General features: G+C 58.4%; 1 protein-coding gene across 5 annotated transcripts in view; it reads left to right on the top strand.

Moving 5' to 3' along the window:
* Window positions 1-1,595: 1,595 nt before the first annotated feature.
* The window catches only part of TEKT1 (tektin 1), a 46,356-nt gene continuing 24,772 nt past the window's right edge, over window positions 1,596-23,179 (top strand). The window contains exons 1-8 of one of the 5 annotated variants that reach the window (XM_040453535.1): window positions 1,596-1,699; window positions 3,130-3,336; window positions 7,760-7,925; window positions 9,389-9,517; window positions 9,923-10,066; window positions 10,466-10,688; window positions 16,152-16,348; window positions 16,966-17,226. In XM_040453535.1, the coding sequence (XP_040309469.1) occupies window positions 1,636-1,699; window positions 3,130-3,336; window positions 7,760-7,925; window positions 9,389-9,517; window positions 9,923-10,066; window positions 10,466-10,688; window positions 16,152-16,348; window positions 16,966-17,173 (1,338 nt within the window). In that variant the 5' untranslated portion in view covers window positions 1,596-1,635 and the 3' untranslated portion in view covers window positions 17,174-17,226. Of the gene's footprint in view, window positions 1,700-2,073; window positions 2,237-2,939; window positions 3,007-3,129; window positions 3,337-7,759; window positions 7,926-9,388; window positions 9,518-9,922; window positions 10,067-10,465; window positions 10,689-16,151; window positions 16,349-16,965; window positions 17,227-23,179 lie in introns of those variants that run through there. The other 4 variants (XM_040453538.1, XM_040453536.1, XM_040453539.1 and 1 more) reach the window with 4 other exon arrangements.

Below are 23,179 nucleotides of genomic sequence, written 5' to 3'. Positions count from 1 at the left end.
CCAAAGGAGCCAGGACATGCACAGGCCCCAAAAAGGTAACCACGAGGAACAACAAAATAACACAACCTGTGTGCTTTCTAAGGTGTTGAAGTGTATTTTAGTTTTTGATAATTGGGATTCATAAATGTACCATATTATTTATGACTACTCTCTATAATACGAGTGATACTAATTTTCCCTTTACGATGGTGATATAAAGCCTCCTTTTAAAATAATTATGCTTGGGGAGCCCGGGGGGATCAGTCCCTTAAGAATCCGACTTCAGCTCAGGTCATGATCTCATGGTGCTTGAGTTCAAGACCCGCGTTGGGCTCTGTGCTGACAGCTGGGAAGCCTGCTTTGGATTCGGTGTCTCTCTCTCTCTCTGCCCCTCCCCTTCTCGCGCTCTCTCTCAACAATAAATACACATTAAAAAATAAATGAAAGAATTATCCTTACATGTAAAAAGGAGTATAGTTGAAGGAAAACCGCAAAATAATTTTATGGGTGGTACATGGAAGGGCCAAAATTTAATAAATTGGTACCAGAATGACTCAAGTTTGGGAAACACGGCTTTATTCCAACCAACGAAAATCTCAGAATCACTTAAAGCTTCAATACACCTTGCCTGAATATTCTAGTTTGTAAGCTTTGGCTGCATGCTTGTTAAGTTAGCAAATTCTAAGCCTTGTGCTGGACGTGTGCTTTATAGGGTCCATCCAGCCCGCAGCCGTGTACCAGGCCCCCCCGGAGCAATCAATCGGTGATCAGTCCTTCCAGGCTTCCTCTATCGGGCTCATTCCTTTGCTGGCTTGTGCGTGCAAAATAAGGTGTTTCTTCTGAAAATGTTTTCAAATACTTGCAATTATATTGGAACTCCAGAATAAATAGCTGGAGAGTCAGTCCTTTGTCCTTCTTTTTTAAGCAAATCGAGAAACGCAGCAGAGTTAGGCCTTTGGAGGGCGGACCTCCAGCGGAGGGGGCCGGCTTCACTTCACCCCTAGCGTCGGTTCTCGGGTGAGGGTCTCAGGTTCTTCTAGCCCCCTCCACCCGGCGGGGAGGGCGAGGGTTACCTTTGCACATCGGTGCGGATACAACGGTGACCTACGATCATGATTCACAACTCGTTTCATGTATTTCTGCCCATTCTACCCTCTTTCCAAGCACTTCTGGGAAGCCTCCGGGTCTGCAAACTGGGGACGCCCCCATGGTGGGTGGGGCCTCAGGCCCACCAGCTCCCAGGACACCGCCCCCTCCTTTCGCCCGCGTGCGTGAGTCCAGCACACCCGGGAGCCACACGACCCCCACCCGTCCCCGCGCTCGCCTTCCGAGCGGGAACCCCACAACACAGAAAAAACACCCGGTTTCTCGCCGGGACACTGACCGGAGGACGCCCAGCTCGCTCCTTAAATAGACGCTTCTCGGGGGCGGGGATATGAATATACAATATCAGCTCCCCAGGATGCCATTGGACAGCAGCTGCTTAATATTCATGACGCTTCGCTGGTCTCCCGGCCGCGCCGACGGCTCGCGAGACGTAGGGGGCGGGCTTCACGAGGCAAAGCCTCCTCTGATTGGTTGTTTTTAGAGGGAGGTTGCCTTCGATTGGCTGGTGTCATGCGGTAAAGTAGTCCGCCTCCTGGCCGGGAAATTTGAATGCCCATTTTCTGGGATTCGGGTTGTGTGGACGAGGACCATTCCGCATTTCTCCCCCAGCTGGGTAACTCGTTTATTTTCTGTTAGTGCGCACATATCCCGAGCGCTGTGCTCTCATTCCATAGCCGGGCAAGCTGCCCCCGACCCTCAACCCCTGACCCTCCCGGCTGCCAGTGCCTGCGCCTTCTCCCGCGGCCTCGGGTCCCGGCCCAACCCGCTGGGCCCCAGGGGCGCCGCGGCAGGGCCAGGCCAGGCGCAGGGCTCCCCACCCCAGACTCGGAGCTACGGTCGCTGTCCCCTGCCTGGCGCCCCCCGCCGGGCGTGGGAGGTGCGTACTGCCGAGCCCCCGGCCCACCTCCCCAGCCGCAGCTAGGCCGCAGGGTCCGCGCCTGCGCAGCCTCGCGGCCGCAGCCTCCCCGCAGCGAGGCCGCAGGGTCTGCGCCTGCGCAAGCTTCCCGGCCGCAGCCCCGCCCCCTTGGCCTGGGTAACGCGTCCCTGGTTGCCGCGGAGACGCGCCGTTGACCCGTAGGTTTTGCGGAGCCGGGAGCTGCAGGTGGGTGAGGGCGCCGCCCGGGAGCCGCGCGATCGGTGGTTCCCGGAGGTGAGTGCAGGGCGCCCACCCTCCCTCCCCGTCCGGCCTCTTATCCATCTCCCGGGGGCTGCTTGGACGCACTGAGGTCTTGGGGTGCATTTCGAGCCCGCATCCGGACGGACTCGGGGGGCCGTGGGAGGGTTGGAGGTTCTGGCCCCTGAGGGGCGTGTGCGGACAGGTGTTCCGGGGGGGTGCTGCGTGAGAAGCAGGTATGGGGGTCGGAGCGCTCTGGCCCCCGCAGGCCGCCTTCTCCCTTTTCTTTGTCGTGCAGAGGAGGGTCTGTTTCTTCCACCTGCCCAGCAGGCTCCAGACCCCGCTGTCTGGGTGCAGATGTCACAGGTGTTGGCTTGTCCAGGGAGCGGGGCTGGGTTCCTCTGCTGGCAGAACATACTAAAAGTGAACACTGCCCAGGACCCAGCCATTCTGATGAGTCTTAAAAATGCATGCTCGGGGTCACCAAAGGACACGTGTGAGAATATTCCTGGCACGCTCCAGATAGCCCCACGCTGGAGCCCCAAACACCCAAACACAGTAGAGAAGACAGGTACATTCACGGCGTACTGAACAAGCCACTCACACAAACCACATCTAGGTGAGCGATGCGGGTGAATCTTACAAACATAAGGTTAAGCGGGGGCGGTCAGATGTCAAAGGGTACACGCTGTCTGACTGCACCGATAGCACGTTCAGAAACACCAGAACGTTTCTAGAGTGGAGTCAGACTACTGGTTGCCCCGTGGGAACACGGGTGAAGGACAGTGACCCGAAGGGAGCGTGAGGTGCGTACAGGTTATGATTTAGGTGCTTTTCGGTATATATGTCACACTTTCATACAAAGTGCCATCAAAAAAAGGACAGATTGCTTTCTACGAAACTGAAGGAGGGTCTGCCTTTGTGGTCAGGACTTTGGGAAGCTACAATGGCCAGACTTGTGCAACCTCCGCCCAAGTTCCTGCCGGCAGAATGGCACATGGCGAACGAGACCCAGTACCACAGAGCGGAGGCCGAGAGGTCCCGCTCCGAGCGCCTGGTGGCAGAAAGCCAGAGGCTTGTGGAGGAGATCGGAAAGACCACAAGAAAGTCTCAAAGCGACGTGAACAAGAAACTAGGTAAGGCAGGCCACGCGCCGCGCTTTCGCACGTGCCTGGATGTGACCGGCGAGGCCCAGCCACGGTGCCATCTGCATTGGGCGCTCGCGAGTGGCAAGGGAGTACCCTGGAATAGCGGGGGAGACACGCGTGCTCTTCAGCTTCCGGCTTTAAGTTCACGGCCCCAAGACAGAGGCCCGGTAACCTAGCCCGCTTTCCAGCTCTCCGGTGTCCATTCCTCTGTGGATTCCAGGCACACTCACTGGGCGCCTAAGAGCATCAGACGCGATTTAAAGGGCAGTGCCCTTAAACGAGCAAAACTCACATAAACATGAAATGAGGCAAAACCTCCCAGGTGCCAAAGAGGTGACAGCTGGAGGGAAGAGGTGTGGCGGGGCCGCGCCCTCCCGGCGGGCTCTGGGGAGCAGACACAGCCCTCCACCTCCCACCTCCACTGTCGGTGACGTCCCCTGAGTGTTTGTCTGCGTCTTCTGTCTTGTCTTTGTGTGGGGACAGCAGTCCTACTGGTGGGGAATTTGGTTGCACCTGCAAAGACCCCGTATCCAAATCAGGCCACACACACAGAGTACTGGCAGTTACATCGACCCACAGGTGCCTCCCGTCGTGTGCTACATGTGTCACTGCAGGACCTCACTGAGTGCACCCCTGCCTCCGTGCATCTTTCACACTCTGTCTGGAGAGACCTTCTCAGGGCTCAAGTCTAGAGGTCAGAGCAAGGGGCTCGTCAGTGCTGGGGCCTTTCCTGACCCCCAGCCTCCCTCCTTTGAGCCTCCACTGTGCTTTTTATGTGGTGAGAGAGAGTACAGACTCACTGAATTGAAACTGTCTGTTTTCGCGTCTGCCTCACGATGTCTTTCCATTGTGTCTCTTGGACCTCACGCCCGGTAGGGGCCTGGTAATCAGCACATTGGGTTCCTGAGTAAATTCTAGCAACAGGAGTCCAGGAGATAGCGTTCTGAGCGAGGAGGTGGTTCGGACGGAGCCACGAAGGCGGGAGGTGTGCAGCACTCCTGGTGTGCACACAGTGGGGTGGAGGGAGGCTGGCCCAGCCAAGGACGGCCGTGGGTTGGGAAGGCCCAGTTCGGTGGGAAGCCAGTTAGATGTGGGGCAGAGGTGGCGGTCCGGGGTCATCACAGGGCAGAAAGGGGAGAGCCAGGCCATGCTGTCATGGGCAAGGAGGTCTTCCACTGTGTTGGTGGTTGTGCAAACGTCAGGGAGGCTGAGAGCCGGACGAGCAGGAATTGAACCGGGGACCTGTGGGTAACAGCTCCAGCAGGGCAGCGGCCGACGCAGCGTGAGGGTGGTGGTCAGGTACAAGCAGGCGTCGGGGGACATCAGGGCACGTGGTGGACACACGCGTTTGCCTTCCCTCCCTTTTAAAATTTCAACAAAGTCGGGGCGCCTGGGGGGCTCAGTCGGTGGAACATCTCACTTCGGCTCAGGTTATGATCTCACAGCGCGTGAGTTCGAGCCTCCTGTCGGGCTCTGGGCTCACAGCTCGGATCCTGGAACCTGCTTCGGATTCTGTGTCTGCCTCTCTCTCTGCCCCTCCCCTGCTTGCACTGTCTGTCTCTCTCAAAAATAACTAAACGTTAAAAGAATAAAACTCCAACAACGTCATGTATGGCATTGATGAAGAGTGTGAGAGCTGGTGGGGGAAGGGAGTGAAGTAGAAACGTTGTGGAGAGAAGATTCTGGGGACAGAAAGCAGAAGGTCCAGGCAACAGGCGTAGGGACTGCAGGAAGCCTGTGCAGGTGGGGACAGGAAGATGCTGGCTGGGGCCTGTAGCAGATTCATGCTGTGGACACTGTGTGATGCTTAAAACCGAAGCGTCAGTTACCTCCGGCTCTGGACGTCCAGGGCAGAACTGGAGACGAGCCTGGCTGGAAGGGTTTACAAAGAGCCCCTTCCCCACTGTGGCTCTGTCTCCCCCAGTGGAGAGTCACAGGCCTCAGTCCGTGTGAACACCAGCAGGCCCACAGGGGGCATCTGCAGATGATAGGGCCCGGGGTCATCCGAGGAGAGAACCAGGTACGGGGGCGGACAAGCCCTGTGCCTGCAGAGAGAGGTTCCAGCCAGGATTTCAGTCTCAGATGTAGTCAGCTGAGGGTCAGCCAACACGACATCTGTCTAACACGACAAGACACCCAGACAGACAGACGGATGGTCAGACGCACACAGGGCCAGAGAAGAAATTATACCATAAAGTCTTCAGGAAATTTGGAGAAGACACTGTGTCCATAGACCAAGGAGAGTCTCAAAAAAGAACATTCGGGGCACGAGAAAGTGTTCTTGGGAACTAAAAATATCAGAGCAGGACGTTTTTAAAAATTAAAAGAAGGATTGAAAGAGAAAGTGGAAGAATCTCCAGGATGTAGGGGAAAAACAAGACAGACAGTTGGATAACAGGAGAGGAGGGGTAAGAACTTGGGGACCCTGCGGGGAGGCTCTGTCTCTGACAGGGATTCAGAAGGAGCACGGAGAAGACGCAGGGGGGCCCTAGGAAGTTCCCCAGAACTGGAGGGTCCGTTTCCAGTGTCGGGCATACTCGAGTAAGGCTGACGGTAGGGGAATAGGGACGAGACCCCCGGAAAGCTTTTGGGCCGCACACAGAGAATCAGGAATCCGGAGGGCTTTAGACTTCTCCGCAGGAGCTCCAGACCCTGGAGGGAAGTGAAGAGACGTCATCAAAATTCTAACGAAAATCACAGCCTGTAGTCTACACGTAGCCAGAGTCAAACGATGAAGGTAGAACGAAGGCTTTCAAAAATTTCCGGTCATGTGCCCCTGTGTCTCAGGAGGGCTTGCTTCACCTGTGGAGGGGCGTGAACAGGAGGAGGAGACAGATGGGACAGGGCTGCGGCAGGTGCACAGGGTGGGGGTTCTGGAACAGACAGCTGGGGGGCTGTGGCTGTGCTCAGGGTCAGGGGTTCTGGAACAGACAGATGGGGGGCTGCTGTGGCAGGTGCACAGGGTGAGGGGTTCTGGAGGAGACAGCTGGGGGGGTTGCTGTGGCAAGAGCACAGGGTGGGGGGTTCTGGAACAGACAGCTGGGGGGCTGTGGCTGTGCTCAGGGTCAGGGGTTCCGGAGGAGACAGGCATCGCCGGCAAGCAGGCAGGCAGAGAAAGCACTCCGGGCAGAGGTCCTGGGGAGTAAGCAAAGCCGTTGGCTAATTGATGGGTTTGAATATACCTGTGGGTCATAAGTCTGTCAGAAAGTTGAAGGAAAAGTTGGTAATGAGTATCTGGAAAGTGAAACAAAAACACAACTACCAGCCCCTCCGAAAACAAAAACGTGTAAGAGAAGAAACTGATATTAGCACGCTGCCTGGCTCAGGTGTAAGTAGCATTCACATATTTGCAGTATCATAAACAAGTGTGAAATTATTGTTTTTTTTTTAATTTTTTTTTCAACGTTTTATTTATTTTTGGGACAGAGAGAGACAGAGCATGAACGGGGGAGGGGCAGAGAGAGAGGGAGACACAGAATCGGAAACAGGCTCCAGGCTCCGAGCCATCAGCCCAGAGCCCGACGCGGGGCTCGAACTCCTGGACCGCGAGATCGTGACCTGGCTGAAGTCGGACGCCTAACCGACTGCGCCACCCAGGCGCCCCTGAAATTATTGTTTAACCAGAAGCCAATGCGGCCGTATCGGGAAGACAGAAGGTCAGGGACGTGTTGTGTGAGCGCAGATCCTGGTCTTTTCCACCACAGGAAAGTGACCGACGTCGTTGAAGGTGATCCTGAACAAGCAGCCGTGTGAGCAAATGCAGGAGGAAATTCTAAAAGCATTTAGAAGGCAGTTGCTTCCAGAAAGCGGGATTGGGTGGGGAAGGGTCTGCAAAACTTGGTCTGTTTGACTTTTCAAACACCGTAGGTTTCCAGCTTTGATCAGATTAAACGTTATGAAAAACACAGGTATTGAAGAATTAGAGGGGCGCCTGGGTGGCGCAGTCGGTTAAGCGTCCGACTTCAGCCAGGTCACGATCTCGCGTGTCCGTGAGTTCGAGCCCCATGTCAGGCTCTGTGCTGACGGCTCGGAGCCTGGAGCCTGTTTCAGATTCTGTGTCTCCCTCTCTCTCTCTGACCCTCCCCCATTCATGCTCTGTCTCTCTCTGTCTCAAAAATAAATAAACGTTAAAAAAAAAAATTTTAAAAAAAAAGAAAGAAAAAAAAAGAAAAAAAAAGAATTAGAGCGACCCGCGTGGATGGTGTTTGCACGAACTCCACGTTGGTTTTGCAAGAAGAGATCCCTTCCCTCCCTCCTGCCGCCCGACCCCGCCCTCCCCCAGTCGGCACCTAACAAGGACCCGAAGCAGCCGAGAACGTGCCCCGGCCGGTTTAGGTCTCTAGTCCCAGAGCCGGTGGCCCCAGGAGCGGGCTGGCCCCCATGTGACTCCGTGTCCTCTCTGTGTGCTCAGAACAGAGGCTCGAGGAGGTCAGGTTCTGGAAGAAGGAGCTGGGTGACAAGCTGGAGGAGCTGGTGTGCACCACCGAAGACCTGCTCACCTACCGGACCAGACTGGAGAAGGCGCTGGAGAGCCTGAAGGAGCCACTGCACATCACCCAGATGTGCCTGGAGTACAGGTGGGCGGAGGGGGGGCTCCCCGAGGGACCTCTGCTGGGAGTCACCAGGTGCTGGGTGGCGGGTCGCCAGGGGCAAACGAGGACATGTTCCCTTGGCCTCCCGTGGTGGCGGGCAGCTGGCGGGCAGCAGGAGGAGCTCTTGTCTGCCTTAAGTTACGTGGAAGTTAGGGCTGGGTTTGTGCACGGCAAAACGGTGCTGAACTTAAATAGGGTGGTTTCTGTCTGTCTCACACTTAGGGAGTCTGCAGACGGCGCAGGGCTGGCACAGTGCGCACCGTGCTAGGCTCCGGGCGTCTGCCGTCCCGTGCCCTGCCGCATGCGTTCATCCCCCCAGGTTACCTCGTGTCGCCAGACGGCAGCCGGCGCTCCAGCCATTTCGTCTGTGTTCCCACAAGGAGGAATAATTAGGGCTTGGTATTTGCCACTTCCACCTGCATCCCACTGACCAGAGCTTAGTCACATGGCCACACCAGCGGTCTAGCGTGGACGCGCAGGGTAGGCCCAGCTCCTCCAGGACGGGTTTGCTCCCGTGCACCAAGCCACACGGGAGCATTTTGTCACCCAGAGGGCCCTGTGAAGACATACCTCTTACTGTCCCTTTGCTCCTACCAGTCCTGGGAGTGGGCGGTGCTGTCCGCTCTGGGGAGACAATGTTCCAGTTTTCACGGGGCCCCACTGGGCTCACAGTCCTCTCCCTCCAACCCGATGCCTCCAAGATCAAGTGGCAGCTCCTTGGCCAGAGCCCCCAGGGTCCTAGCGACCGACCCCAGGGACCTCTCTGGACCCTCACCTCACACCCAGCAGTGGGGTGGGCTCAGTCGGGTGTGCAGAGTTTGAGACCTCGCGGCTGGAAGAGGTGGGGCCTTCCCGCCACGCACGGCCACGCGGGGTGGACAGAGAGATCGGCAGGGACGGGTCCTTCTGGGGGGAAAAATGGGGGGAACGTGGCGTGACACTGGGTGAGATACTTGCTCTGAAGCGCCGTTTCCTCGAGCTTGCTGGAAAGGGCACGTCACAAATCCCCTTGAAAAGGTCGGCACGACACCTGTGGTGTCACGGACGCCCAGCGTGGGAATAGCGAGCTTGCGTCGTGGTTACTATCGAAGGGCATCTTTCTGGATTCAAATCCTTGGCAACAGTCAGGACTGGGTCCTGTTTCCAGGAAGGAAACAGGCGTGTTTGGAATTCTAAGTCAAAAGACGACGTTTCTAACGAGTAAAAAGGAAAAGGCTTCTGAATGAAGGCCAAATTGAGGGGACGAGTGTATCCGTCGTGAGCAGTGAGCAATCGATCGTCTGGCTTCCTTGTGGTTTGGATATTTTGAAGTCTCGCAGATACGGACCCGTGCACGTCCCGACCACGCCATCCAGACGGGTCTGGTCGTACTCGAACCTGTTGTCCGGACAGACGGCGTGTCCAGCGTCCCCGACCCGTTGGATGAGCAGCCCCTTCCTCTCGTCCAGGGAGAAGCGGGTCGGCATCGACCTGGTGCACGATAAGGTAGAGCAGGAGCTGGTGAAGGAGGCCGAGATCATCCGCGGGGTGACGGCCTTGCTGACCCGCACCTTGGAGGAGGTGTCCGAGCAGATCAGGTGCGTCTGTGCGGCCCGCCTGCGTCCCCCCGGGGCGTGCCCAGGAAACAGGCCCCAAGTGGCCCGGGAACACGCAGAATCAGGCCTACGTGACAGCCGCCCCCTGGCCGTGGCTGGGGACGGGGGGTGGGGCAGGGATTCACCCCAAAGGACATGGAGCCGTTTCCCGCCAGCGCTCAGCCCTCACGTTCCGCACTCTTCCGCGCTGACATCAGGAGCCGGAGGGAGGGTCTGGAAGGCCAGGGTGGGTGACCCAGTGGTGAGCGTGGTGCCGGGGGCGGGCGGGAGGGGAGCAGGCACCGTGTCCTGCGCCAGGCTCGCGGTGGCTGGTGTCCCAGGTTCTCCGGGGGCCCGCGGGGGCCGCCTGGGCGTCTCAGAGGGAACCCCGCTTCCTTCTTCCTGCAGGCTGAACCGCTCGGCCAAGTACAACCTGGAGAAGGACCTGAAGGACAAGTTTGTGGCCCTGACCATCGACGACGTTTGCTTCTCCCTCAACAACAACTCCCCGAACATCCGATGCTCGGAGAACACCGTGAGGGTGGAGCCCCAGTGAGTGGCCCTGGACGGAGGGCGGCCCGGGTGACGTCCTGATGCGGCCCGGGGCGGGGGTGGGGGCGCCTCAGGGGCGTCTGATACAAAATCTCTAAGCAGTGAGAACTTGTCCTGTTTTAAATGTACGGGGGGCACGTTAATCACCCCCTTTCCGGCCCACACCCGCGGACACAGCCCGAGTCAGGTGCGCGTTTGCGGCGCCCGGCACCAGAGTGACAGAGGTGGCCACGGAGGGACCGCTGCTGGCTCTTTCTGGAGAGGGGGGCTTCCTCGTGCTCCCGACCCGGGGAGGGGGGGGCAGGCCGAGCTTCCGCAGATCTGCGGGGCCCCGTCGCCCGTGCGCACCCCCTTCCGCAGCCCGATGCGCCGCGAGTGAGCGCGTGGCTTCCGTTTCAGCTCCGTGAGCCCGGAGGACTGGCTGGAGTTCTCCAACGCCAATGTGGAGAAGGCCGCCAAGCAGAGGAGCAGCTCCCTGGCGCTGAAGGCCCTGGTGGACCGGATCCTGTCCCAGACGGCCGGCGACCTGCGCAGGCAGTGTGACGCGGTGGACGCGGCGTTCAGGGACGGGCTGCAGGAGACCAAGGGCGCCAGGGACAAGCTGGCCGCTCACCTGGCCAAGGTGAGCCCCTCGGCGGGGGAAGCAGGAGGCTCGCGGTGGGGCGGGCGGCGGGACCGGCCCGGCCCCCGGCCTGTGCTCGTGGTCTGTAAGGAGGAAGGCTGTTCGGCCCCCCAGCTCGGCCGCAGGGCTCGGCCTCTGGGGTCGGAGGGGACTTGGCCCCGTTCGGGGCCTCTGCGTCGTCTCTACGAAGAGCAGGCCGTCTGCCCACCCTGGACCTTGGCTCCGCGCGCGTGTGAGGTGGCCACGTCCTTCGTGACTCCGAAATTCCACGAGTTCGTCGGATGCCGCCGATTCCCCAATCCCCGCCGGAGTTTCAGGATTCGGGCGCCGCGTGCTTCTCGGTCACCCGCTGCTGGGCTGCTGACCTGGCGTTCGGGACAAATTAGAACTACAGGGCCCTGACTTTCAGCATTTGCCAGTTTCTGTGGTGTAAGTACTTGAGGCCGCCTACGTGGCGGCGGGCCGACAGAGTTGCACTCGGACCTTGAACCCAGGCCTTGGCCGTCAGACAGCTCAGCTGCGTGAGGAGCCACACGGGCAGAAAGCGGGGTTCATTCAGCACCGCGGGGTTCAGCCAGCACCTGGCGGGATTCAGTCAGCACCTGGCGGGGCTCAGTAAGTACCTGGCGGGGTTCAGTCAGCACCTCGGGGTTCAGTCAGCACTTTGGGGTTCAGTCAGCACCGCGGGGTTTAGTCAGCAACTGGCGGGATTCAGTCAACACCGCAGGGTTCAGTCAGCACCTGGCAGGATGCAATCAGCCACATGGGGTTCAGTCAGCACGTGGTGGGGTTTGGTCAGCCCCTGGCGGGATTCAGTCAGCACTTGGCGGGGTTCAGTCAGTCAGCACCACGGGGTTTAGTTAGCACCTGGTGGGGTTCAGTCAGCACCGCGGGAGCGAGAAGTGCCTGGCGGGTGAGCGTGTGGACCCTGGACAGATGGAGCCCGTGTGGCTCTGGGGAGCCCCCTTAACGTTTGTGCACTTTTATGACGGACCCCCAGGTGCAGTAGCCGGGGAGACACAGCTGACGAGGCCCACGGGCACTAGAGGCGGACGCCCGCTCAGGGTCGGGAGGAGACGCGGGTGGCAGGGGCCCACGGCGGGCGTGAGGGGCCCGGGCTTCCTGGGGTTTCCTGGGCAGACGCGGCGGGGCCGACAGAGCAGCTCGGGACCGGCCCGAGTGATGTGAGAGGTTCTTTGGGCCTCGGGGGCGTCCCTGGCCCCTGGCCCTGGGAGGCTGAGGAGGAGAGATACGGCCCCCCGGGCTCGGGGCGCACAGAGCGGGCCGAGCCCCAGACCATCAGTCAGCGAGCGCAGGCCGGCCCCTTCGCCGTCGCCAGGCCCTCCCCACCGGGAAGGGTTTGTGTTTTGATGGCAGAACATCAGAACATACAGAAAATTGACAGCGTGCGCAATCCGCCTGAGCCCGATGCTTATCTTCCTCGCTGATAAAGTAGGGAGCTGTCTGGGTGGGTCAGGGTTACGCCAGACAGCCCCGGCCAGACCCCCGGGACGTGCCGCACACGAGTTACACGCGTATACGTACGCACGTGTATGTGGCTCATACGACGTACCCCTGGTACAAATTGGCGGCCGCCGCCGAGAGTGGAATTAAGGGCCAGGGAGCAGGAGGAGGCTTGGTGGGGGCCCCGGAAGGAAGGCGGGTCTGAGGCAGGAAGGAGGGGGAGGGTAGCCTGGGGCAGGAGGGGTCGTGGCCCCCGGAGCTGAGGACCCGGGGGTGCTGAGTCCACAAGGGATCCAGCCGTCTGGACAGGCTGGGGAGTCCGGTTCAGTGAGACCCGGCAGACCGCGCAGGGCGGCCTGGGGGGCAGCAGGTGGGGGTGGGGCCTCAGCCGCAGGACTGCCGCCAGTACACGCGACAATGAGAGGGGCAGCGTCGTGGTCCCTGTCTCTAAGGTGAGGACGCTGAGGCCAGAAAGGTTGACAGCTTTGTTACGGCCCCGGGCCTCACGGGCTCACGGGCTCACGGGCGACAGCGCTGGGCGCGGAGCCCGGGCCGGGTGGCTCCCGTCACTGCCTCCCGTCACGGCGACCGCAAAGGCTGTGTCTCTGTCGACCCCACGCGTGGGAGGGATGGGCGGGCACGTGGGGGGTGACTGGGTGGCATAGCCGAGGGGGTGGGACGCGGGCCACGTGTCACAGGAGGCGACCCACACGCACCCTGCAATCGTTCCGATGTTCACAAGAGTCGGCACGGGGACTGTCCCCTCTCCTATGGGCGGATCAGAGACAAGGCTGCTGTGGGGGCTGGTGACCTCGCCCTGGGAGTGGCGGGTCAGGGATCCCCCAGGTCAGGGAGCGGAGGGGTCGGAGAACGCAGGGCCAGGGAGCCATGGGGTCCGGGAGCTCGGCGTCTGGGAGCCTGCGCTCTGAATGGGTGACTGAGGCTGCCGGCACCATCTGGCTCTGAGACGAAAAGCCTCAGGCCCAGCCGGGCAGCTCACGGGGAACAAGACGGACCGTCCGAGTCACGCGCCTCGTCCCTCGAGTGACCATCGGTGGGCTTCTAGCGCGCTTAGCGCTTCAACCCTTCTTGCAGAAGGACCGAGGGTCACCAGCAAATTCGCATCCTCGGGCCGCCCTTCCTCAGCTGCCGCCATCGAACACGACCTGATTAACTCGCCCTCGGGGAGCGGCCTTCCCGCGCGGCTTCTCACTCGGATCCTCAGTTTCATTTTTGTGAAGAAATCCCACTCCTGGGGGCGGGGAATGTTGCGCCGTGTGGCGCAGACGTCCGGCCCTGCTGTGCAGGCTCCTTGATTAACAACCCCCCCCCCCCGCCTTGATGCGCCTTAAACGTGCAAAACGCAAAGGCTGCTTTCCTTGTGTTACTGTAACGAGCGTGCGCTGGTGTGTTACCGTAACGAGGTAAGGTGGCAGTGCGTGGCCACGGAAGTCGCGCCGTCGGGTCACAACCGTGGCTTTGGGGTTTGTGATGTTTGGGGCAGCGCAAAGTGGTGACAGCCCGGCCCGTGCCATCTGTCAACCCGCCACCATAGTCCAGAAGGAGACCCTGTAATGAATGCGCGTGGCTGTGTTCCAGTAAAACCTTATTTATGGGCACCGAAATTTGAATTTTATATATTTTTCACATGACGTGAAATCTCATTCTTCTTTTGTTTTTTTCAACCACTTAGATACGTGAACACCTGTCTTTCACTTTTTTTTTATAGTATACTTATTTTCGAGAGAGGGAGAGAGGGTGTGTGCATATGAGCATGTGTGAGTGAGGGAGAGACAGAATCCGAAGCAGCCTCCATGCTGCCAGTGCAGAGCCCGATGCCAGGGCGTGACCCTGTGAACCGTGAGATCGGAACCTGAGCCGAAAGCAAGAGTTGGACGCTTCACTGGCCGAGCCACCCAGGCGCCCTGTGAAAACCTTCCTTTAAAGAGAAAAGATGGGCCACAGACTCGGAGAAAAGACGTGCAAAACACACGTCCGATAAGGGACCAGTACCCAAAATAGGCAAAGAGCTCTTAAAACTCACCAAGAAGGAGACAAACAGATCAACTGAAACATGGGCAAAAGACGTGAACAGACACGTCACAGGAGGAGACACGGGTGGCTGAGCACGAGGAAAGAGGCACCACGCGGTAGGTCACCAGGGAGGCGCCTGTGAAGGCAGCGGGACGCCGTGCACACCTGCAGAAAATCCAGCAGGTGGACGGCGCTAAACGCTGGCGAGGAGGCCGAGCAACGGGCTGTCAGTCCATCCTGGTGGGAGCGGGGAGGGCAGCTCGGCAGTCTTAGGAAACCGAGCGCGCGCGTAAATCCAGCGGTCTCGCTGCGGGGCGTTTGCCCAGATGTGTTGAGAATTTACGTCCACACGAAACCCTGCATCCGAACGTTCGTAGGACTTTACTCATGATCGTCGAAACTTGGAAGCAACCAAGGTGTCCTTCGATAGATGAACGGACGGAGAGGCCGTGGTCCGTCCACACGACGGAATGTTACCCAGAGAAAGAGAAACGAGCTGTCAGGCCACAGAGAGATGTGGAGGAACCTCAGAGATCGCTAAATGAGAGGCGCCCATCTGAAATCCAAGCCGAGCTAGTCACTGTCTGATCTCACCCACGTGATGTTCTGGAGTGGGTGTGGTTACAGGGATCGACGTGGCCGGCGTCTCCGCGAGGGGGAGGGGTGAACAGGAGGTGCATCGGGGGGGGGGCGGTTTAGGGCAGTGAAGTTATCCCGTGTGACCTGTGTCATCACACATGTGTCCAGATCCACAGGATGTGCACAGTGAGCCCTAACGTCACCGTCGACTAGTTACTAACGTGTCAGCACGGTTCACCGATTGTGGCAAACGCACGACACTGATGCCAGACGCTGATGATGGAGAAATCCGCCCTCCAGGGAGAGGGGGTACATGGGAACTCTGGACATGCCACTCGTTTGCTGAAACCCTAAAACTGCTCTTGAAAAGAGTCTGCTAATTAAAAAGACCATTTTTTTTTTTTAATTTTGTGTACAAACAAAAACAGGCATCAGACTGGGTTTGGCCATACTGCTGAGTCCTGACCTAACCCATGGTGACTAATTTTGTTTTCAAGAATCTGTGTGTATTTTGGGTATTTTAAGCATTTGTGGAATTTAAGAGAATGTAGCCTGTTTTTAAAGGATTATAACTTGAGCCGAACTCGGATGCTTAACCGACTGAGCCACCCAGGTGCCCCAAGAGGTCTTATGTTTTAAAAACACGTACTCAACTTTTTAAGACTAATGTGACATAATATCTGGGATTTGCTTTAAAATGGTTGAGTGGATGAGCAGGGCTGGGATGGAAAAGAGCTGACCATATAGTGATTTTGCTGCTGAAATTGATGAGGGGCCCACCGGGGTCACTAATCTCTCTACTTCTGTGTTCTTCTGGAAATTTCCATGATACACAGTTTAAAAACAAAAAAGCTTAAGGAAGAAATACAATTTCAAACTAGTTAAGTATTCATCTAAAACCCCAAGTCACTTCTAAGTGATCTTTTCTGCGCACAAGCCCCCATCAAAGAGACGCCGAGGCAGCTCGTCCACTCTCTCCGGGCTTCTAGGGTGGACCCCGGGCCGACAGGCGGGCCGACAGGCGGGCCGACAGGGAAAAACGGGCAGCTTTCTGCTCCCGGCACAGGGCGCCCGGCCGAGGTGGGCGGGCAGCCTGCAGCCCACGCTCAGGGCGTTCTCCAGGGAACCCACGTGCCCGGGGAAGGACGTGAGGCGACAGTGGCCTCGTTCATCCCACCGGCGAGGTTCTGAGGGTCGGTGAGCCTCCTCGCCGGCCAGCTGTGCCCTCGGCAGGGAGGAGAGGTCAGGCGCGTCCCGGGGTCCTGCGGGGGCGCAAGTCTGAGGTCCCGCCTTGCTCGCCTACGTGATCACAGCAGATGTGAGAGTGTGTGCGGCCGAGTGCTGAACGGCACAGCCCGCCCTCACTGTCTCCAATCCGCTTGCAAGGTCATGGAAGAGATTGCTTGCCAGGAGAAAAATGTCACGGTTCTCGAAAAGGCCATCGCTGACCAGGAAGGACCCGCCAAGGTGGCTCACACGCGCCTGGAGACCAGAATGCACCGGCCTAACGTGGAGCTGTGTCGCGATGCCGCGCAGTGTCGGCTGGTCAGGGAGGTCCAAGAGATCGCCCACAGCGTCGCCAGGTAGGGGACGGCCGGCACTCGGGGTGCACAGGACTGTGCACATGGACCGTGAACAGGGCTGGGCAGAGCCACGTGGGCATGAGTGCATTTGCACCGGTAAAGTTCGAGGGCTCCCTTTCTAGAGGGCGGCCACTTGCTGTCACGCAGAAAATGGGTCCCAAGGTTTAAATTTTTCTGGAGCCCAAATCCAGACGTTTAGGTAAAAATCCACAGTTGTTTTTTTAATTTTTTAAAGATATTTTATTTATTTTTGATAGAGACGGAGCACAAGTGGGGGAGGGGCAGAGAGAGAGGGAGACACAGAATCCCAAGCAGGCTCCAGGCTCTGAGCTGTCGACACAGAGCCCGACGCGGGGCTCGAACCCACGAACTGCGAGATCACGACCTGAGCCGAAGTCGGACGTTCAACCGACTGAGCTACCCAGGGGCCCCCCAAAATCCACAGTTTTAAGCGTTGGCAGTTGGTGGGGGTTTCTGCCTTGGGAATCTGGCCCCCTTTGAAGTCTCTGTGGGGAGGAAACTATCAATCTGGCTTCTGTCCCGAACACATGAACACATTTCCCCCCCCCCCCACCCGGCCCCGGGAAAAACGCCCCAGGTTCTCCCTCTTCTCCTAGACTCAAGGAGACCTTGGCCCGGGCTCAGGCGGAGCTGAAGGGCCTGAACTGCAGGCAGCTGGCCCTGCAGGAGGAGGTCCAGGTGAAGGAAAACACCATCTACATCGACGAGGTGCTGTGCACCCACATGAGGAAGTCCATCCCCCCGAGGGACGGGGGCGACCAGGGCGAGTGGGCGGGGGGCCCCCGCCCCGACGCCGTGTGCTGATTGTGCCCACGGTTCAGATGCTGATTAAAGCACTTCACGATCGATCGGTGGCACAGAGCTCTCGCTTCAGGGAGGCGGGACTGCGGTCAGAGACACAAGCTCTGGGCGGGGTCTCGGGGCCGAGGTTTGGGGGGCGGCTCCGGGCCGCTGGTTGGGCAGTGGTGGCTCCCCAGTTGCACCCCGTGTGCCCGGGTCCAATCGTCCATCACGGGACTCGGGGCCTGGGGCGGAGGGGTCCCAGACGTTTAGTTCTGATTCCGCCCAGTGTGGTCCTGGATCCCCTACGCAGACTCGGGAGAGGGACGGACCTCTCTGGTGCCACCATCCCCGCTCCCTATGAAACCACGCCGGGGCTGCTGACTCAGACCCACTATTCAAGCCTCCCAGAGAGCAGATGAGAGCAGAGGCCCTGGATCTACCCGCACCTGCAGGCGTCTCTCTGAGCCCCTTTCTGCTGGGAGACCCAAGAGGACGGAGGGGCCTCAGCTCCTAGAAAGTCGGCTGAGTCCTGGGGCTTGAGGGGCCCGGCTGCTGCCGCGTGGGGTCGTGCGGTTCGGGGGCAGGGGAGGGGTGGGGAGGACGCCTCTGGTTCACCGGCCGGAGGGGTCGTTAGTGGGCGCGTCTGTTGCAGAGCCGGCTGTCAGGCAGGGCAGGCTGTGGTCTCAGGTCACCACCCAGGGAGATAGAGGGCGCCTCCTTCAGCCCCCGGGCTCAGGGAGGGGTTCCCAGCCTCCTTCCTCCCATGGATGCAGACGGAGGGTGTGAGTTGAGTGACGGTCTCCAGACCAACGGATAATCATTTTTTCAGACTCAAGTAACAGTAAAGGAGAAAGGAAAAACGTTCCCCGTTTCTGCCGCAGATTCAAGCCTGTGTCTGGACGAGTAGGCAGCACTGCCCGCCTCGGGGCGGCGGGGGGGAGGGGGGGGTGCCGCGCGGCCGCGTGAGCCGCGGTGACAGCCCCCCTGCCCTCACACCCGCGTCGCTTCTGCACAGCTGTGCTCACGGCTCAGGCGCGGTGAGGTATGACCTCTCTTCCCTCGTGGTGGCTGCGGGGACTGGCCACCCGCCCTCATTCTGACGTCAAAGGGCCACCTCGCAAGTGCGGGGCTCACGTCCAGGCGCCTTGCTCGGAGCCGCTGCCACGCTCGGTGCTCACACTTGACTCGGTGATGCGGGGGGGGGGGGGGGGGGCACTGGCCAGGAGGGCGGAGCCCCCGCGCCCAGGGTCAGCACCTGGATTCTAGTTCCCACATGGCCAGCCGAGCCCCGCCTCCTCTTAGGGCCCCCTGCAAGGTGACAGTCGGCCAGACAGCCCAGGGCCTTCCCGTCTCTGATGTTCCCTGAATCTGGCTGCCCAGCTCCAGATGTGATGTCTTGAACAGTGTCAGACGCGGGCCCAACTCCCTCGGGGTTTAGCATCTAAGCGTTCCTTGGCCCGGAGCGTCTGTGCGGCCGGCAAGGGGTGTCCCTAACCTCTCTGAGGCTGAGGGCGTCTGCTTCGTGCCGACCTGCGCCATGACCTGCCTGCCCAGGCTGCATGTCTCCTGCCGGGTGATGAGGAGGGACCCCCCCCCTCTCTGCCCTGGGGACGCCCCCGGGAGCTCCTCTGGTCTGGCTGGGAAGGGTCCGGAGCCCCTTCCCAGGTGAGAGGCAGGGGGTGTCTGTGCAGACTTGGGATTATCCCAGGGCGTGTGGTCAGCAGGTGCGAGGACTCAGCGGGAAACCCTTTCTTGTGAAAACAGCTCTGAGCGGCTCCGTGGTTCCTTGAGGTCACCACCTGGCTCAGGTCAGCCCGTCACCTGCCTGGTCCCCATAGGTCCCCGGCTCCCAGAGTGCCCACAGGTAAACCGGGAGTAGTGAATCCCGACCAGTAAACCGGCGTGTGGTCGGAGAGGACTCGATGGGGTGGTTCCATCCACTACTCCCAGTGTCCGTGTCACTGGCGCCTGTTCCCACTGCTTAAAAAGGGTGGGGTCTCGGTACTCAGGAAGACAGCACGAGCAAAACGAGTCGCTCTGAAACCACTGGTTGTGCAAACAGAGGGGGAGGGCGCCTCCTCGCGATCTCACTCTCAGGCGGTCAGCGCGCAGCGAGCTGGTCTGTCTCCAGCCTGAACTCGGGCAGATGCAGAGGAGTGGGAATCAGGTCCATCACCCGAGCGCCAGCCAGGGAAGCTGCGCGAATCTCTCACCACGTGTGACGCTCAGCCGGTGAACACGCAGGACTCTGTGACTTCAGCCTGCAAGGTGCCTCCTCTGGGGTGGCCGGAAGTGTGAAGGGGCAAGTGTCCACTGGAGAGGGGTTATTCTGTGTCTACAGAAATCGCTTCCATCAGGTTACAGTTGGCGACACTTTTTTAAATTTTTTTTTTCAACGTTTTTATTTTTATTTTTGGGACAGAGAGAGACAGAGCATGAACGGGGGAGGGGCAGAGAGAGAGGGAGACACAGAATCGGAAGCAGGCTCCAGGCTCTCAGCCATCAGCCCAGAGCCCGATGCGGGGCTCGAACTCACGGACCGCGAGATCGTGACCTGGCTGAAGTCGGACGCTCAACCGACTGCGCCACCCAGGCGCCCCAGTTGGCGACACTTTTTCTGGAACAGTGACATGTCATCCTAACGTCATGAAGACGTATTCCTATCTTTCAATTTTACTCAAAAAAAAAAACAAAAAAAACCAAAAAACAACCCTTAGTTCTCGGGGTGCCTGGGTGGCTCGGTCGGTTAAGTGTCTGACTTCGGCTCAGGTCACTATCTCACGGTTCGTGGGTTCGAGCCCCGCGTCGGGCTCTGTGCTGACATCTCAGAGACTGCTTCGGATTCTGTGACTCTTTCTCTCTCTGCCTCTCCCTCTCAAAAATAAATAAACATTAAACAAAACCAAAAATAAACCTTGGTTCTTGAGAACTCCATCTTCCACGGCAGCATTTCTCAGCTACACATAGTAAAGCGGAAGTTTCTCTGCTTCGTCCGACGCTCCCGTGCTCTGGAGTCGCAGGGGCTCCACGTGTCCTCGCGTGGGAGGCAGTTGGCCAGAATGAAGGGAGAGGCTCTAAGTTCTGGGCAGGTTACTCTTAAGTCCCTGTTTCCTGATCTCTGAAGGAGGGAGGATGGTGTCCACCTGCCAGGGCTGTTACATGGATTCAAGGAAACCGTGACCCACACCTCGCACGCACACACTGAGCACTCCGCCCCTTCTGGGGACGCCTCCCGCTCTATGGGGGTGGGGGGTAGAAAGCGTCCCGCATTTCAGTCAGGGACTCCGGTGTCAGCTCTGCCACTAATTGACCGTGTGGCCCTGGGATAGCCACCTCTTCTTCTGAGTCTGTGTTCTGTCATGCACATATTAAATCCCTCACGGCCCATGGCCAACTCTGGGTCCAGGCGACAGACGTGGCCCTTCCCAGTTCCGTGCAGCCTCCTGGACCCCGTCCCAGCTTTATTTGCATGCTGGGGAGCTCAGCATGTCTGAACCAGGTACAGAACTCAAGGTCACACAGTCAATGGCCCGAGGGGACGGAGGTCACAGGTATCAGGACCCTTCTGCCCACAGAGCTGAAGGCCCCTCGCTCAGTCTTCTCAGAAACAAAGCCTGCACTTTTGTTGTCGCCTTGCCTGTGGGTGGTGGTCTAGCGCCTCAGGGGACCGCGGTCTTGCTTTCCTCACGCATTTAGAAATTTGGACGGTTTGGCCCCCATCACGGTCGCCAGGGCTTCCTCTGCTGCACCCACAGCCGGGCGAGGCTCCTGTGCTCCGGCCAGAGGAGACAGGCGGGGACACGTGGCCATGGCCCACGGAGGTCACAACCCTGTGGCCATCTTCATCCACCCCTGGGCCCTGAGCATGCGGGTTACAGACTGCATGTGCTCTGTGTTTCCCCGGGGCTCCCCTACTCTCAGCTGGGGGTCCTGCCTCAGCTCCATGGGGAATGGGAATGTCTGTGTGGCCAAGGAAGTCCCGGTGTCCTTCAGACTGTCGTCAGGGGACCCATGGGTCAAACTATTTTAACACCACCACCAAGATGTTACATGTGTTTTCACTCATTCTCTCTGGAGTTTTCCAGAGGCTGCATGGCGTGTGATGTCTAAACAGATGGCAGAGGCAGGGATGAGAAACCCAGGTTAACTATTGAGCCAGACTTAAGATTGTCTGAACTGTAAACTGAGCCCACACTTCTTTGGAAAACGTGTCCACAAAATGTGTTAATGTGTTTTCTGTATGAGACTCCTCTACACTCAGATTCCATGTTTGGAGATGAAAGCAAGCTGTCCAAAACGGGTCGGTGCCGAAGTCATTAGTCAGTCATCCAGCCATCAGTCAACCAAGCAGCCAATCAGTCAACTAACCAGACAATCAGTCAACCAACCAGCCAGTCAACCAACCAGCCAGTCAACCAACCAGATGATCAGTCAATGAACCATCCAGCAAGTCAATCAACCAGCCAACCAACCAGCCAGTCAGTCAACCAACCAGACGATCAATCAACCAGCCACTTAATCAGCCAGCCAATCAACCAAATAGCCAATCAGTCAATCAACCAACCAGCCAGTCAGTCAACCAACTAGATGATCAGTCAACCAACCAGCCAGCCAGCCGATCAACCAGCCAGTCAGTCAACCAACTAGATGATCAGTCAACCAACCAGCCAATCAGTCGATCAACCAGCCAATCGGTCGATCAACCAGCCAATCAGTCAACCAAGTAGCCAATCAGTCAACCAACCAGACAATCAGTCAGTCAACCAGCCAGTTAATCAGCCAGCCAATCAACCAAATAGCCAATCAGTCAACCAGCCAGTCATTCTTACAGGTGGTCTGCATTCTAGCCGAGGCTCTCCTCACTGAGCTGGCTGTGCCCTTGTGGCTCCCAGGGCCCCTCTGGTGCCCCAACAGGGGGGCCTACCCCCTCGCCTGTGTTGGTCTATCCTGAATGCTAGTGAGACAGGAGCCACGTGGACCCAGCAGCTGCAGGGTGGTTCCTGGGGCCGTGGCCACGGAGGTGCTGGGACCTCAAAAACACTGGATCCACAGGAACTCTAACAGAGGCCTGGGCAGCTGCACAGATGCGGACAGAGCACACAGAAGGCTACGCAAATCAAGTCTGCAGTGAGACCCTTGTCGAAGGTATTCTGAAATTTTATTAATTGAGGTCTGTTGGGGAAAAAACCCTATATGCAAATATATGCACACAAATCTCAAAAGACCAGGATTAATACATGTCTGGGGCCTGGGCCCAAGGATTTGTAATCACTTCCTATTTAAAACACAGGAGACCACCCCTCTTCATTCTAAAAATAACACACAGCCCTTGTAGAAAGTTTGAGACGTGGGGTAAAGCATAAAAAGGAAAACAAAAACCACGTATAATCCCGTCACCCAGGGACGCCGTTAACATTTCTGGGGTAGCTCTTCTCTGCTTTCAAAATGCCCCCCTACACACTTTACATGATTGATATCCCACCAAACATGCAGCTTTGTGTCCTGGCCTTCTCACTTAACACCGAATTAGGGATGTGTCCCCAGGACATTACAATTCTTTGTAAGTGGGAGTGACGGCCACAGCACCGCTGGCGTGGGATCACTGTGCAGGGGTCAGGGGAGGTGGGCCCAGTTCTGAGCGGCTGCATTTAAAAGCGGGAGTTTGGGGGCACCTGGGTGGCTCCGTCGGTTAAGCACTGGACTTGGGCTCAGGTCATGTTCGTTCTCGGGTTCGTGAGTTGGAGCCCCACATCAGGCTCTGTGCTGACAGCTCAGAGCCTGGAGCCTGCTTCAGATTCTGTGTCTCCCTCTCCGCCCCACCCCTGCTCACACACTGTCTCTCTCTCTCTCTCTCTCTCTCTCTCTCTCTCAAAAATAAATAAAAGTTAAAAAAAACTTACAAGCGGGAATTTCCCCACCTCCCAGAGGGCGTGCATTTCCAACCCAGCGCTGAGCTGGTGCTGGGGCTCCTGCGGTCACCAGGGACACCAGGCTTTTCCGAACTGGCCAGTCGGGGGAAAGCGTGGT

Source organism: Herpailurus yagouaroundi, unplaced genomic scaffold, assembly GCF_014898765.1.
Source record: "Herpailurus yagouaroundi ecotype Mexico unplaced genomic scaffold, PumYag 208, whole genome shotgun sequence".
Classification (NCBI taxonomy): Eukaryota; Metazoa; Chordata; class Mammalia; order Carnivora; family Felidae; genus Herpailurus; species Herpailurus yagouaroundi.
Note: the sequence above shows the minus strand (reverse complement) of the source record. Positions and strands in the feature narration are given on the sequence as shown.